Raw genomic sequence first — 16,711 nt, 5'->3', positions numbered from 1 at the left:
ACCCTCTTAGATAATAAGGCTGTACAAGCTGTACATTCTCTTCAGAACAAGTAGTAGTTTATCTAAGGATGTTCTGAGTACTAGCTTCAGGTCCCTATCCTCTTGGCTCCCTTCTCAGAATCCTTCTAGATCTGAATAATAGCTCTAGTAGACAGTAGATACACTAGTTCATACATTAACAAGGCCTTTATACAGGAACACCACCTTCCTACTTAATGTGTTCCACTTCTAATCCTAGTATACAATGTGGACAGAACTCTAAACCAGAATGGTTGAATCACTAAGTTTGTCCAACTACAGATGACTATTCAGAATCATAAGGAAAGTATTAAGTTCAGAGTCACCAATCTTAGAAAGACAGATGTCTTCATCAGATTCAAATGGCTTAAGGCTTACAACCCTACTATTAACTAGTTAGAGTAGACACTTGTGTTCAATCAGTGTTCTGAGTCTTGTAGCTACCTTACACTACTGTTCTGAGTAAATGTAAATACTTCCAACATTACTAACAGTTCTAATGAAGGTGACCAGTTGTTCTTCTTTGACTAGGATAGATATGTGGATACATATTCTAGTCAAGGTAGAACAGAGTTGATCTGAAGGATGTTCAAGACAGAACCAGTCTAGAACCCTCTCAGAACAACTCTACTCTAGAACACACATAGACTCAGCCTGCTAGATTTTGTCTGAGAGTTCCCTAAAGTCTTTAGTAAAGAGGAATTCAACCAGCTTCCTAAACACTATCTTTAGAACTATGTAATTGAATTGACTAAGGGTTTCTAACCTAAGGATTGTAAGGTCTACCTACTCAACAGAGACAAGCAGGAGGTACTTAATGAGTTCCTTTAGGAAAATCTTTAGAACAGCCAGATCTGACCCTTAAAGTCCTCTATGGCCTCCCCTTTCTTCTTTGTTAAAAAGAAAGATAGGAAGCTTTACCTAGTCTAGGATTATTATTGTCTTAATAAGGGTACTATTAAAAATAAGTACCTACTCCCCCTGATTCAGGAGCTCATTAATAAGACACATACATTCAGGGTTTTCACTAAGTTGGACATTTGATAGGAATACAATAATATTCAGATCTAAGACAGAGATGAGTAGAAGGCTGTATTCTAAACTAATTACAGATTGTACAAACTGACTATAATGTTCTTCAGACTAACTAACTTACCTACAACATTCTAGTCATTCATGAATCACATTCTTACAGATCTGATTAACTCAGAGCATGTTAGTGTGTATCTAGACAACATTCTGATCTTCACTCAGACAGTTGAGCACTATTACTGACTGATTCAAGCAGTTCTACAATAGCTCTAAGATAATAAACTGTTCCTCTAAGAAGTAAAGTACTCTTTTATACAGGAGTCAGTAGATTATCTGAACTTTGTGATTGGTGGAGGAGAGGTCTGTATGGATCCAGCAAAGGTAACTATAGTCCAGAACTGGCTACAACCTCAGAACCTGAAACAGGTCCAAGTATTCCTTAGGTTTGCAAACTACTACTAATACTTTATTTGAGGCTTTAGTACTATTACCTGGCCCCTTCATGATCTTACTAGCAAGGATGTTCCTTAGTAATAGGATGATCAGTAGTAGTCTGCATTCAAGTCCCTCAAGCAGGCCATTACTAGCAAGCCTGTATTAGTAGTTCTAACAGTTGTAGACAAGTTCTGAGTCAAAACTAACTCTTCTAACTTTACAAATAGAGTAGTACTGTCTCAGTTCATTAATGGAAAGTAGTGTCCAATAGTGTTCTAATCAGAATCCCTCTCTGTAACAGAACAGAACTACCCTATCTATAATAAGGAACTCCTTACAATTGTCTGTTCCCTAGAGGAGTAGTGTTAATATCTCCTTAGTACTATACAGAAGTTTGAGATTTAGAGTGATCACCTTAATCTCTAATACTTCTGAGTGCCTCAGAAGCTCAACCACTACTAAGCCTGCTGAATGTTAGAACTGTAGAACTATGACTTTGTACTGACTTACAAACCTAGAACACAAATGATGAAAGCTGATTTACTCTTAAAACAAGTAGGTTATAAAAGGGGGGAGAATAATAACAAAAATCTTGTTCTCCTAGACAATTCCTGTTTCATGTCTGAGACAATCCAAGAGATCTGGCTTGAATCTGAGGATGTTAACTTTATTACCTACATACAGTAAGCTCTAAGACACACATAGGACTAGGTTGTAGTAAAGTAGCTAGAAAAGCAGGCTAGGGATTAGGAGGAGGATAAGGATGGACAGGTTTACTAGGAAGGCTAACTGTATGTTCTGAAGGATCAGAAGCTGTAGGAGGACATTGTCTGAGCTTATTACAACAATCTGACCACAGGACATCTGAGCTGACACAAAACACAGGAACTTATTACTCAGAACTACTAGTAGCTAGGAATGTAGAGGGAAATCCTAAAGTACATGACTGGTTACAATACATACTAACAGACTAAGGCCTACCAGACAAGGGTTTAGGCTCCCCTACATCCACATTGGATCCTGGATCACTCTTAGGAAGAAGTCTTAGTAGACCTGATTAGTGAGCTACCTAAGTCTTAAGGTTATAATACTATCTGTATAATTGTTGACCAATTCTCTAAGCAAGTCTACACAGTTCTGACCCAAACAGAACTCACTTCTGAAAGTATAGCACACATCTATCAGGATCATGTCTTCTAGTTGTACAGACTCTCTCAGAAGCTCATTCACAATTACAGACTGTAATTCAAGTTAAAATTCATACAGGACTTGTATGTACTTCTCAGAATTCAAGGAAACCCTTCTACTACATATCACCTACAGACTGACAGTCAAACTGAGTAAGTCAATCAGGAGATCAAGCTCTACTTCCAGATGTTTATTAATCATTAGTAATTGGATTGGTCTGAATGGTTAGCTCTGGCAGACTTTGTGCACAATAATTAGTAACACTCTATAACAGAACAGTCCCCATTCTTCCTCAATCATAAGAGACATCTGTACTAGGGGACAGTTCTAAACCAGAACAGTAGTTCTGAATCTGTAACAGACTTTGCAGAACAGATACACAGAACTAGAGAGGATGTACAAGCTCTTCTAGAGAAGGTAGTACAGGTTATAAAGCAGAACTATGATTGGAAGAGGTCTGTAGCTAAGGATTACCAGCCTAGTAACAAAGTTATGCTAGAAGCCACTAATCTAACCTTAGATTGCCTAATGAAGAAGTTGGACAACAAATGCTTTAGACCCTTTGTCATTAAAAAGAAGGTTAGTGCCTCTGTCTACAAACTCTAACTTCCAGCAATATAGAGGCACATACACTCAGTGTTCAACAAGGTTCTACTGTCTTAGTACTACAATCCAGGTTTTCCTTCACAACAAAGACCCCTACTGCCTCCACCAGAACTCATCAGCTCTGAACTAGAATACAAAGTAGAGTACATAGTGGATGCTAAGTTGCTGTACAGAAAACTCAAATTCCTTGTTTACTAGAAAGAGTACCCAGTTGAGGAGCACACTTGGGAACCTACTAAGAACCTTGCCTACACTTCTAAGACAATCTAAGATTTCTATCAGCTTCATCCTAGTGCTCTGCACAAACTCAGCCTTACAGATTTCCAAGCCCTACTGTTCTGACTTATGCCTGAGCTACTAACCAAGCCTAATGTTCACCAATTAGGACAATTGGTTTTAGAGGGGGGGTGATGTTATAGTTCTCTACTCTTGTACCTTCAGTTCTGAGGGTTCTACACCCTTCTGTACCAGAACTCAGGACTTCTGTCCCTCAGGGGTGCTGTCTATAGACTATATGTATACTGACTCTTACTACTACCCTTTCTTACTTCATCATTCTATTCCTTTGACCACTCCTTCATTCTTTGTTCATTCTATAGTCTCTTACCCTTTGTCTATCCCTTCATTCTTTGTACCTTTATCTTTGATCTTCCCTTCTTTCATTCTTCATAGTTTATCATTCTTAGTAGCTTATACTCCCTGAGTACTCTTGTGTAGTTTAGTATATATAGGTGTACAAGATCAGACTGGTCCTGTAGTCTTGATCTTGTCTACTCTAGGTAGTCCTGTACTCTTAGGCTCACTCTATATACTCTACCTTGTCTCACTCTCTCACTCTCTCTATCTGTTCTGCAAGTTCTGACTATGTTCTAGTGCTTACATTCTGTATTTCTGTTGTGTAGGATAGTTGTAGCCTGGGTCCCCTTGCTGAGCCTTCAGGTCCCCTCTATACTGTTACTAACAAAATTGTCCCTATTCATAATTCCTCTCTCTACCTACTTCTGTACTACAGTATCTAAGTCACTTCTAGCATATTATACTCTTATCTTAAGGCTTGAGTAATACATAATTACTCCCCTCTTGAATGTATTCTAAAACACCTTATCTGTATTATTCTACAAATCCTCTACTTCTACAGACACATACTTTATTACAAGTGGAATAATATCTACTCCTACTATGTTACATTTGTTTGTAAGACTTTCTATGTCTACAAAATACCTTTACAACTCTCAGGGCTTGGTTCTGTCAAAGGACAGTGTATTAGAATTTGTGTGTTTACTTGTAGTTACTAAAGTAGTTACATGTTACTTACAAGCTGTTATTACTGTAACTAGAGCTGTGTTGTTAACAATATACTAGTTGCTAGTAAGAGTAATAATACTAGCTACTAGACTGTCTCTATTTCCTACAGAGACAACTGTACTCTTCTGTAATGTAGCATTCCAGTTACAGTCAGTTGTAATATTAATACAGTTTAGAAATGTTGTAGGGTTGCTAGCAAACTTGTATATGATTCTGAGAATGTGAAATGTAGTAGTTTGTTACAAATTCAGAGACTGATTACTTGGGGATTGAGTAATAATACTATAAGGTCTTCTTCTTCCTCCTCTTTGTTACTGACTTGTTTGCTCTACTGTTCTAATAGTGTCTCTAAGGTCTCTATAATATTAGATTCTGTACTTCTAGTAGTCAGACTGTTAGAAGTTTTATAGTACAATTGGATTCTAGCAGATCTGTGTGTTCTACTCAATACAGGTACTAGTACTGACTATAACTGTGTTGACCTAAGGCTACAGGCTAGTGTCTGAGAAACTTGTTTAGGATACTGAGAACTGTTGGAACTTGTGTTGTTTAACTATAGAAACCCTTCTTACAGTAGGCTCTAGATGAAACTCCTGTAAAGTGTTTAAGAGAAGAACACAGGTGATTTGTTAAGTTCAAGAGAGAGCTAAACTACAAGTCTTATCAGACTAGAGTAGTTCTAAACAGGTGTGAGTTCTTCTAACACAGTTACAACCTTAGAAGAGAGACATGAATAACAGAAAGTACACTTGTAAAGTACACAACAAACAAACTAATACAGAAATGATAAAGACTAAGACTATACCTTATACTAGAGGACTTTGAGATGAAAGATAAGAGCTAAATCAATAGGTGAACTATCTGAATTCCCTCTGTATCTAGTATATAAGTAGCTGTATTTATAGTTTTCTGAGTTCTAGAAAAGTATAGTACTAACAGGGAAATGTTATGACTGAACAAAAGAAAAAATAACAAAAATATACATGAACAAATAAGAGAACCTTTTGCTAGAGGTTGGAAGAAAATGGGGTGAAAATGTATGAAGAAAATTTAAGTAGTTTACATTCTAACTATAGGAAATATTATACAAAAGGAAAAGCAAGATTTACATTGAAAGAAGTAGAAGGTTCTCATACTGTTACTATCTGATTAGTACAGACAAAGTGTGGAGAGTTCCAAGATTTCTAGCTGTCTCCTGAGATCATCACTTTGATCACCCTAATGTCCTATCTGATTGGAAGATTGTAGTACTTTAATCTAGGCAATAATAATGTAATAGTTTGCTGAGCCACTTACTGTAATGTAACTTGTGTTCTGAGCCTGTAATAAGTACATAATTTGTACATCCTGTAAGATAAACAGTGTGTGTAAGTCCATTCTATGACTGTACACATTTGTGGTTCTGTTTACAAACACTTACAATGTAAAATAGTTGAGTGTTCTTAGAATACACTTCTATAAGTCACATAGATGTTTAGAATTGATTACTATGATTGTTTATATGTAATGTACAGTTCTTAGTGTAATACTGATTGTTTTAGTATTAAGCTAGGTCTGCTTATAACTACTAATCTGGTAGGACAGTAAGGGTGACAGTCAGCTTAGGAGGGTCTATGTTTACACTACAAAGGAATTGACACTAAACTAAAAAGGGTAATGAATAGAAGAAGGGTGATAAAAGTTTAAAAGGGTTTAGAAAGTTTAAAATTTAAAAATGTAAAAGAGTTAGGACAAGGAAAAGAGATTAACACAATAGTGTGTACTAATGCCTAAAACATAAGAGAGTTATAGGGTAGTAATAGGTAGTCTTAATCTGATATTAGTAACAGTATAGAGGGGACCTGAAGGCTTAGTAAGGGGACCTAGGCTACAACTATCCTACACAAAAGAAATATAGAACACAAGTACTAGAATGTAGTTAGAACTTGCAGAATAGATAGAAAGAGAGAGTAAGACAAGTGTAAGGTATATAGAGTAAGCCTAAGAGTATAGGACTACCTAGAGTAGACAAGATCAAGACTACAGAACTAGTCTGATCTTGTATACTTATATATACTAAACTATACAAGAGTACTCAGAGAATAGTAAGCTACTAAGAATAATGAGCTACAAAGAATGAAAGAAGGGAAGGTTAAAGATAAAGGTACAAAGAATAAAGGGATAGACAAAGGGTAGAAGACTATAGAATGAACAAGAAATAAAGGGGTGGTCAAAGGAACAGAATGATGAAGTAAGAAGGAGTAGTAGTAAGAGTCAGCCTGTATATAGTTTATAGACAGTACTCCTGAGGGACAGAAGTCCTGAGTTCTAGTACAGAAGAGTGTAAAACCTGTAGAACTAAAGGTACAAGAGTAGAGAACTGTAACAATAGTTCTAGATATTAGTAGTAGTATTAAGATAGTACTTCCTTATACAATTTCAGGACTAGGATAGTAAGTCTTTCTATAGCTTGTTTCTTAACAGTGTTCTAGTAGAGTAATTGTATAGTAGCTTTAGATCTTAGTAGTAGTACCTAGATAGTACTCTTCTAGTATGATTTCAGGACTAGTATTGTTCTTAGAATTAAGGAGCTCAAGTTTAATTGTTCTCTAGTTTGAGATTGTAATAAGTAGTAAGGGAAGTATGAGTAAAGACAGACATAGATAATCTGCTTAAAGTAGTATAGTAAAAGCATATTCTTAAGTAGCAGAACCTTAATTGTAAACAGCTGACCAGACTCACAATAATACACAATGTATACAACTCTAGTACAACCACACACACTCTTCTTAATACCTTCTCCTAGAATCCAGGGACCAATCTAATAAAGGTCTACTAGGAGAGGGTGGCACAGTAAAAGCATATATTTGAGTAGTAGAATCTTACTTGTAGCTAACTGACAAGACTCACAATAAGGCATAATGTACATAACTCTAACACAACTGTATACAATCTTCCTAACATGTTCCTCTAGAATTCTGGGACCAACCTAATAAGAGTCTGTTAGGAGATCAAAGGTGGGCCAGTAGGTAGTAACATTCTCCCTATAAGTCTTTAAGAATCAAGAGTGAATAGGAATTCAGTATAGTATTTGTGAAGTTTGTAATTAACTAGAGTATTACTATAGAGTACTGTAAGAGTGTAGAAGGTAGTGAATGTATAGAGGTAAGCTGAGGGGAGGCTGACAATCTGGTAGTACAAGTAAAAGATAGTAGATAAGAGGTAATCCCTAAATTTTGTATTGTTTAAAAAAAAGTGTAAAGGCCAGAGCCTCACTCAAGAACACAGAATAGGCAAAGATCTGGGATTAATGAGAGGTTGACCTAAGTATAGGAGCAAGTACAAAGATAAGATCTAATTAATCTACAATTAGCCCTTTTATATTTATCTAAAGTCACATGTGTAACCTTAGAGGTTACAATTTGTTTTGTAATTCTTGTCCAACTCTTGTATGACATTGCATTTATATCAAATAATTACATAAGATTATATTCAAATAAGAATTCTGTCCCTATATTGTAATTTTAAGATAAGTATACTATTAACATGTATGTATTTATATTTAATTGTATAGTTTACTAATACTTAATCTACCTTACCATATCTAGAAGGGTATACAAGATTATTTCATGTTTTGTAATGATATGAAAACAACTGTAATTGATACAATACTAAAAATAAAACTTTGTTCAACTATAATGACTGTTAAGTACTTAGTTTTAATCAACCTTCTTTTTATCAAGTTCACAGTAAGTAATTCACCAAGTGTATTTCTATGCTTCCAATTGCATTATGTCTCTATAGTAATAGTACATTTGATTCTTGAGTAAAGGAGGATAATTGTAATTTGTATGCCTTTCAAGTAAATAAAATAAAATAAACTATAAAACAAACTTACAAAAAATCACAATCAAAAGTAACTGGTCAAAGAAACAGAAGTACGAAAGGACGGCGCACAGTCTAATTGTCTAATCGCTGTCAAAGAAAAACGAAATAAAACAAAAATAAAGTCATCGAAAGAGAAACAACTGGCAAAAAAAAACAGCCAAAAAATGGATTGGGATGGGATGGGATATCATTGTCAATCGGATTCATAGTCATAGTCATGTTCACGGTCAGAAGAATATTCATCTTCATCTTCATCTTCGTCCGAATCATATCGCGCGTCTCGTTCTCGCATCATTCTCCTCGACCTAGACGTAGCAGCAAAGTTAGAGGAAGAAGCCTTAGCGAAGGCCGCTGGTCGTGAGGCCATTGACATCGATATCGATACAGGCCCACGCACAGGACTACGCAGAGCCCAAGCATCGCCTCGGCTCGTGGTAGCATTACTCTCATAGTTGCTTGGCCTGTACTGCATTGCTACCGAAGATGATGAAGGCCAAAGCGGGTGACTTGACGATCCAGATCCACCTGAACTTGATGAGGACGAGGAGAACGGGGATGGTGGAATTGGGTTTGGGTTTCGGAAAGACGATGAGTGTGGTGGTGGAGCACCGTATGAACGAATCTTCGAGGGAAGGACGTTCTGATATGTATATGTCGACTGTTGTGCCGGTGGTGGGGCTCTATAACTTGAACGAGGCTTGTCGGGAACGTGTAGTGCACCCGGGAAGGGAGGAGGTGGAGGTGGAAGCTGCCGAGCGTTGGATCTCGAAATCGAAATCTTAGACGGAAGTATCAAAGGCGGAGGAGTCGTCGAGATCGGCGGTAGAGAAAGCGTATGTGAGTTCGTAGATGGTGAAGACGAAGTCGAGGATGCTGCAGACAACGTCGGTGGACTTGACTCTCTCGAGGACATCGACATCGATAACGTAGACGGAAGTGGCTCGTTGTTAAGGAGAGCAGTAACACTCGATGTTGCGTCAAATTGCCTAACAGGATCGTCAAACGTACTCGGAATGCACGGTATTGTCTCGGTCGATACGTAGCCAACGTCGACGATCGGCTCGATACTCGGGAAGTCATCCACAACCATCGGTCCTCTCGGCCTAGTAGTAGTTGTGGTAGCCGTCCTCTTCTTCAACTCCTTCTCCAATTCCTCTCCCTCCACACCCTCCTTCAAGACTTTAGCAACTTCATCACACCACTGACTGGCAGTCCTCATCTCAACCTCTCCCCTCCCCTTCCTTACCTTCCGTCGATTCCTAAGCATATACGGATCAGTCGGATGGTACTGATACTCCGGATGCTTTTCCAAATGTTTCGCCTTCTCCTCTTCAGCACGCGCGAACCAAGGTTTCTTCTCCTCAGGAGACATACTCTTCCATACGTTCCCCGCAATACGAGATAAGTTCTGACTATGCGCCTCGATGGTCGAAGGGATCCCGCCATTAGTTACAAAGTCCGTGCGGAAGATGATAAATGCGTTTCGAGGTCGAGGGATATGTCCTTCCTCGCGCTTCCGAGCATGCGACTTGGATGATTTGCGAGGAGCATTAGTATCAGTTTGGGATTGATCACTTTGACTCGAGTCATTGGAATTAGGGGATGGTGAAGGGAATATCGAGCCTGTCACTATAAACACATACGAACATACGAAAGGGAGTGTCCCAGCGGGCAGTATCGATGTCAGTGAGTATCATCAAAATCAGTAAATTAAAGTTGCGATAGACTTACCCAGATCGGCCTGACGAGGTCTGATATCAATAGACCTGACTAAAGGCATCTTTTGCTTCTATCCGCGAGTGCAAGTGCAAGCCCCGGTTAAGAACAATAAGCAAGTAGGATAATGGCCCAGGCAACGACACCGATAATAACAGCGACGCGAGGTAAGCCAGGTGGGGATCGAGAGCGAGAGACGAGCGAGAAAGGACCAGCAGTAGCCGTAAATATCCAGAACAATGAAGACGAGACGACAAAAACGAGGTGGGCGTCAATGTCAGATATATATACCTGCCCTGCGTGCGCGGGTGTGCAGATCTGTCCGAGCGAGAAAAAACCACACCAACAGGCCAATGCAAACCAGCCCAGGCAGGCAGGCTGCTAAGGCAAGGCAGGGCAGGGCAGCGGTGTGCGCCAAACTTTCCTACTCAATTAATATGTCCATTGAAAGCAAGTCCTGCCATTATGCGTAGCAAGCGCACATCACTACACTAGGCCTGGCCACGTCTCTCTCCATCCATCCATATTTGAATCTTGCACCGCCATCGCGAAATCGAAAAAACAAATTCGAACTTCCTGGCTGAGGACATAGTAGAATGTAGAATGTAGTGTAATAGGTAAGGTAATGCGCCAGGTGGATGATAAGACCCCAAGCCGAGTACAGCGCACAAAGTTGTTGACTTTCTCCCCTATTTTCCAATTCTGGTTAGCGCGTGGTGAAAGGACGAGAGTCATCGCGGCATAGCGATGGCCAATCTTGATTTGCGATCTAAGAACAATGGCGGAGCACAAAGGCGCCCGTTGCACTAGGATGGAATACAAACGTGCATGACGAGAGTGATACGATGGATAAGCCGGCCGGAATATCTTTTGCATATGCAACTGAGATATGGATCTTTGACTCTGAAGAATGTGAAGAGAAGAGACATCCAAATATGACAAATTCGAAGATGTCGTCTCTCTCCCCCTGATCGTTTGTTTCGACGGAAACAAATCGAATATGGCGGAGTACTGGTACTTAGGACCGCCGGCGGATTCAGTCAGGGTGGATAGCGTGCTTTGTTAGTTGCATCGCAGATGGAGACGACGGAGAGGTTGGTTGGCTTGATCGCTCCAACTGCATTGAACCAGATTGAAAGAGAAGAAATTAGCTTCCGATGTCGAGCTCTTTCGAGAATCGACGCTCGACCATCCTTTCCTCGCCCAAACAGGAACGCACAAGGCTCTCAAGGCTCAAGGCTCTCCCCACCCCCAGAACCGAAGCGAGCCAATCAACTTTCCCGCTCTCCGTCATTTGTCTCTTCGTCGTTCGACTCTGCGGTTCTGTTAGCGTCTTCATTATTACGATCTCCCGCCTGTCCTCCTGTCTCCTGGTCTGACATACCGCGAACCCCGTCACCGTCGCCATTGGCACTAGTCTCTAGCTCGGGTTGGAGATTAACCTGCTCAGGGAACCATTCACATTCCGCCCAATTCACCGTAAATTCGTTCTCGCGTGTTACGCGTACCTCGACGCCCTCCTCCTCAAGCGCTTCACGCTGTCTTTGTGCCCCGTTCGTTCCAGGACCGCGTGAAGAGATCTTACCAGTCGAAGAAACAACGCGTTGCCAAGGCACATCCGAATCCTCAGGCAAATACTTCAGCGCTTTTTTTAAGAAAAAAAAATTAGATAAAAACGTAGCGAGAATAAAATGTAAACGTTAGATGCCGCGTAAGTGAGATGATTGTGAGTGCTTGACGATGGAGACGGAGATGAAAGGAACGTACCTTGCCCGACGTGTCTAGAATAGTTCGGCATCCCAACCAGCTTCGCTACATGTCTGCAATTTACATCCAGATTAATCTCCTTAGCACTAGCACTAGTATGCAATAATAATAATATAACTAAATACATAGTATAGATAATAGATATAGATATAGTAGAACCGAGCCCCTGCAGACAGGAACGAGCGGAACCAAAACAGATAATAATATAATATTTTATTGCAATTTGAGAGCCACGTACCCGTAACTCGTCGCTCGACCAAATGGTATCATACGAACGACTTGGTAGACCTGTCGTTAATTTGTTTCACACCTCGTTAGTTAGCGATCGACAGTGCCAATGTATCATCTACGATAAATGCTCACGGCTGCGTGAAATTCTGCACTATCCATGGTTGGTTTTGCTTGATGATGGTGATGGAGGGAGAGTGCAAGACGCGCTGTGATTGTTAGCGCCGATATGGACGGGATGTGTCATTTGTGGGCCCATTCGATGGTGCCAGTCTCACGCACATACTTATGTAGACTGAGACAGAAGCCAGCATGTCTGATAGACGTCAAGCATCAAGCATCAAAGCGGCGGTCCAGCTTCTTTGTCATTACACTTTCTATATCAAAACACAAAGCCATCTCTGATTTTCTTTTCTTTTCTTTTCCTTTCTTTAAAATGTCTTTCATCCACCTTTCGGTCTTTGTGACGTTTCGTCTCGTCTCATAGCACCTTTTCCACCATCCCTAACCCCTCGCTCTCGAGAATTTCCATGATCGGCTTCACGATGTCCATACTGTAAGGCGCTTGTACTCCTGTTTTGTTTAGCACGCCGTCGAGAATGAGTTGTGTAGCGATACCGCATGGTGTCCCGACAGTGCGTGCCATGGCGGAGTATCCTGATCCCGTCGGCTCGCCATGCAGTTCAAGGGTTGACGTGATTGTATCCTACACAAAACAACAAAGGCGCATTCGCACTCAGCACTCGTACGCGGCCAGTAAATACGGTAACGAAGAACGTACTTGCTTGCCATCTGCCCACTCGACGACAAACTTGTGTTGCAGCATAATCAAGTCCCGCTCGCCAGGGGCATACTGCATAAGCTTTTCGAGCTGTGCACATAACGTATCAAGCAAGTTACCCGCGCGCGGCGACACCTTCTCCTGTGAGAAGAGCCCGATCCAGCGTAGTCCAGAGATGATCCGTGTCCGCTCGGCGTCGGAAGGGAAACTGCATAACGCGTCGATACGCGCGATCAGCGAGCTACATATATGCAATTTGTCCAAAATTAGTCAAATCTTTGTTTCTTCGTTTGACGGGCGGAGGTAATTGAGGGGGATAGCTGAAGTGAATGACGTACGTTTCAGACGAGTCGTTAGCACCGATCGCCTTCTGAGTCACCTCTGCCCAAGTAAGGCTGTCGTTCAACCAATCTTTCTCGGACGCGTCCAGCCAACCGAGTTTGACAAGGACTTGAATGAACTCCGGGAACCCTTGGTATCGTAGCGTACCGCGAACAACCGTCTCTGCTTCTGGGATGTTGTATGACTCTCGGAATGGAGTTGAGTCGCGGTTCGGATATGCGACAAAGGCATATGCAGGAGAGATGAAGTACGGCTTCGCCTCGCCCATCAGCTCAGAACCCGGGACGTCCTTCCTCTTACCCTCAGAATAGTACGAACCTGGATTGAGTAAGGCTAGAAGCACACCGCGCGAAGACCATGAGAACTTATATCCAAGAGGATTATCCGCGTAGGCCGGTGAAGGAAGACCACCACAGTACGACAAAAACTGCTTGATTTTCCCGCCCTTCGCGTGTACCTCTGAGATCATCTTAACAGCATAGAGGTGGTCAATACCTGGATCCAGCCCAATCTCGTTCATTACAATGATACCAGCGGCTTTCGCTTCGGCATCGAGCTCGCGAACTGCAGGCGAAATGTAGGAAGTTGTGACTGCGTGAGTCTTTCCTTTGATCGCTGCCTTGATCACCGCTGCATGGTACGTGTAAGGAATGAGCGAGATGACGAGGTCGTGAGCGGCGACAGCCTTCTCAAGTGCCTCCGTATTATTGACGTCCAACGAAATTGCAGATGTATTGGGTAAACCTTCCGCAAGAGCTTGCGCAGAGGCAAGTGTGCGACACGCGATCGTGAGCGAGTTAGCGCGATTTCGTACGATGTACTCGGCAGCAGGCCGAGCAACGAATCCACTCCCGAGCAGCAGGATTTTCTTCTCCGGACCGATGGTTTTTGTGAGAACAGGAGTGATATCTTTGTTGTCCTCAAGCATCGAACGTCCGAACTCGGGAAGCACAAACGCCGCGCGATGTACATCTGCGCTGTAATACCTGCAGTTGGGGACATTGCGCAACGGAGTCTTCAAATCACGACCAGCCTCCTTCGCGCCCATGGTGAACCCAATTTGGCCAGCCGGGTACGTAGGGATTGTCGTGAAGGCATATTCAACGGTAGGGAAAAGTGCTTTCGTGGTGTTGCGGAGCTCATGGATAAGCGGCAGATGTATCCAAAGGCACTCTCCCTGAGAACATGCATGTCCTCCCGGAGTAAGTGCATCGTGTATGAGTTGAAAATAGGGCTTTTGGAATAAGGAAGCGGCTGGTCCGGCGGGATCTGATGAATCAGTGATAATCACGTCGTAGGTCGCAGTGTTATCCGCGAGGTACTTGAATCCGTCACCGATGAAAACGGTTACGCGGGGATCAGAGAGAAGAGAGGACATGTGAGGGAGGAATTGTTTTGATACTCTAATAACGGCCTAACTAACAGTTAAAAATAACACGCATTAAATTTAATCATAACATACCTCGTCGATATCACACAGAACGACGTTTTCAACAGACTCGTGCTTCAGCACCTCTCGGACGACACCTCCATCGCCGCCACCGATCACAAGGACTTTCTTCGGATTCGGATGACTAGCGAGCGGCAAGTGTGCAATCATCTCCTGATATGAATATTCGTCGCGTTCGGTGCATTGGATAGCACCGTCCAGCACCAGCACGTTCCCATACGTTGCAGACTCGAAGACAAGCACGTCTTGGTATTTGGACTTTTCGACGTGGAGAATTTTGTTAACCCTCAAGGTCATTGCCTGACCGGGCCATTGGTGTGAGATTTCCCTGAACCAACCATCTTTCCAGTGGTCAGTCTATAGCATATAGTCAGGTTAAGAGACGCACCAACGATAGACGGATGGGAAAGAGGAGCCATAATCTTTTCAGGGATTTGCCTGAAATAGAGGCCATCAATACTCCAGAAAGTTCTAATCTATACAATGAATCGGTACGTACACACTGGTCGTGGTCAAGAACCAAACCTGAATTCACGATTTGCAAAGCATAACCGAGTGACTCGAAATTTTTTCGTTATCTTATCAAAATCTTTGTCACGTGCATTTGCTTTCTTATCAAATTTATTTTGATATTCAACTTTTTTTTAATATTACAATGCGTCCACACTTGAGTCTTATCTCCAGGAAGGCCAGCAACCTGGAACTAACGTGGCCAACTGCATCACCAAATATAGAGCAGTTATGCCATTTGACAATGGCCGCTCTGCAAGTAAACTCCTGTCGAACTTTCTACAGCACTATTAGCATATTTGTGCCAACAGACAAACTCGGCATGTCATTACCTTTGCTTCCAACCGGCTCTTCAAATTCCATGCTGCTCACGGATTTCAGACGATAATTCGTGCCTCCGTTGACTCCGAGCTTCCCAGCCTCCTTCAAATTAAATAGCGTACGACTACCCAAGACACAGAGGAACGACGGATTTCCAATCATCTGTAAGAATATAACCAACGTCAAGTTTTCTCTTGGTAGCTTAAAGACCACAACAGTGAGAATGTTGCATGTCACAGTACTACAATCTTATTAGCTGGATGTTATCATTTCAATGTCCCAGAAAATAACTCACAGAATGAAGTATAGTGTCTTATCACAAATGACCACCTTTACAAGCTCAAAGCCCTTCAATCCAGCAGATGTTTCCCAGTACTCTGCAGCTTTATACATTGCAAGTATCATAAGAAACAGGCTGTATATCAGAGGAATAGCCCTAGACAATATAAGTATAGTTGATTAACCTGATACAGGATATTCATACCAATCAGCAACTACAAGTCTGCTTAATGGTTCACTAGTCACAACACATAGTGATTTATCATTTGTTACTGTGGCTGTAGTTGCTGTTGGTACTTAATTAGTAGTAGACTTTATTTTATAGTGTAATAATCACCTTTTGTTAACAGAGTTACATATACAAGGAGAGCAAGCTTTGTAATTCCCTCCAGTCTAAGAAGAATGTATAGGAATAAAGAAAGCCATCCATCTGGAGTAAAGTCAGAGCTATCCTTTCCACAAAAATTACACATACTGAAAGAGTAAAGTGCAAGGACCTGAATGAGGATATCTGAAGATTACTGATGAGTGAAATTTGTGAAATTTGACAAAACACAATGAGATAATGATTACAGTCAATCCTAACAATACTGATCCAAACTTGGAGAGGAAATGAGCAGGGAATATAGATTTCTAAACACTTAAGCTTACTTGCAATATTTGTTCCCCAATACAAACATCTAGCTGTAACAGAGTGAGTGTTGATTAATGTTGAGCAAACTTTTTACTCATACCTGTAACTTGTGTTATTCTCAAATATTACACTGAGCAATATTCTACTCACTTTTCCTGTGTTTAATTATATAAATGGTCTTGAATGAACATGAATTAAATATACTGTGTTCAAATTATAAAAGGAACTACAA

The 16,711-nt window shown here is 41.2% G+C and overlaps 3 protein-coding genes across 3 annotated transcripts; all 3 read right to left on the bottom strand.

The window, feature by feature from the left end:
* Positions 1-8,468: 8,468 nt before the first annotated feature.
* FOMMEDRAFT_148670 (uncharacterized protein) lies at positions 8,469-10,844 on the bottom strand. Its single transcript, XM_007270186.1, has 2 exons — positions 10,183-10,844; positions 8,469-10,080 (listed from the first exon to the last, which is right to left on the bottom strand). Exons 1-2 carry the CDS (start codon positions 10,229-10,231, stop codon positions 8,645-8,647), a joined length of 1,485 nt encoding a protein of 494 aa, XP_007270248.1. The 5' UTR covers positions 10,232-10,844; the 3' UTR covers positions 8,469-8,644.
* Positions 10,845-11,070: 226 nt separating this feature from the next.
* On the bottom strand, positions 11,071-12,061 carry FOMMEDRAFT_112970 (uncharacterized protein; the record flags this gene model as incomplete). Its single annotated transcript, XM_007270185.1, has 2 exons — positions 11,071-11,812; positions 11,935-12,061. 2 exons carry the CDS (start codon positions 12,059-12,061, stop codon positions 11,439-11,441), a joined length of 501 nt encoding a protein of 166 aa, XP_007270247.1. The 3' UTR covers positions 11,071-11,438.
* A 448-nt stretch (positions 12,062-12,509) lies between these two features.
* Positions 12,510-15,263, bottom strand: FOMMEDRAFT_112965 (spermidine synthase). Its single transcript, XM_007270184.1, has 6 exons — positions 15,235-15,263; positions 15,124-15,173; positions 14,748-15,076; positions 13,282-14,699; positions 12,944-13,184; positions 12,510-12,868 (listed from the first exon to the last, which is right to left on the bottom strand). The coding sequence occupies exons 2-6, from the start codon at positions 15,152-15,154 to the stop codon at positions 12,644-12,646; spliced, it is 2,244 nt and encodes a 747-aa protein (XP_007270246.1). The 5' UTR covers positions 15,155-15,173; positions 15,235-15,263; the 3' UTR covers positions 12,510-12,643.
* Positions 15,264-16,711: the final 1,448 nt, after the last annotated feature.

Source organism: Fomitiporia mediterranea (genome assembly GCF_000271605.1).
Source record: "Fomitiporia mediterranea MF3/22 unplaced genomic scaffold FOMMEscaffold_12, whole genome shotgun sequence".
Taxonomy (NCBI): Eukaryota; Fungi; Basidiomycota; class Agaricomycetes; order Hymenochaetales; family Hymenochaetaceae; genus Fomitiporia; species Fomitiporia mediterranea.
The sequence above is the reverse complement of the archived record's forward strand: the minus strand, read 5'-3'. Positions and strand labels throughout refer to the sequence as shown.

Bases quoted from the DNA above. Each gene is read 5' to 3' on its own strand.
- FOMMEDRAFT_148670 (XM_007270186.1), bottom strand. From the start codon at position 10,231: ATGCCTTTAGTCAGGTCTATTGATATCAGACCTCGTCAGGCCGATCTG. The intron at 10,081-10,182 runs GTAAGTCTATCG...ATGTGTTTATAG, and splicing joins ACCTCGTCAGGCCGATCTGG to TGACAGGCTCGATATTCCCT.
- FOMMEDRAFT_112965 (XM_007270184.1), bottom strand. From the start codon at position 15,154: ATGGCTCCTCTTTCCCATCCGTCTATCGTTG. The intron at 13,185-13,281 runs GTACGTCATTCA...GCATATATGTAG, and splicing joins GCTAACGACTCGTCTGAAAC to CTCGCTGATCGCGCGTATCG. The intron at 12,869-12,943 runs GTACGTTCTTCG...TGTTTTGTGTAG, and splicing joins AGTGGGCAGATGGCAAGCAA to GATACAATCACGTCAACCCT.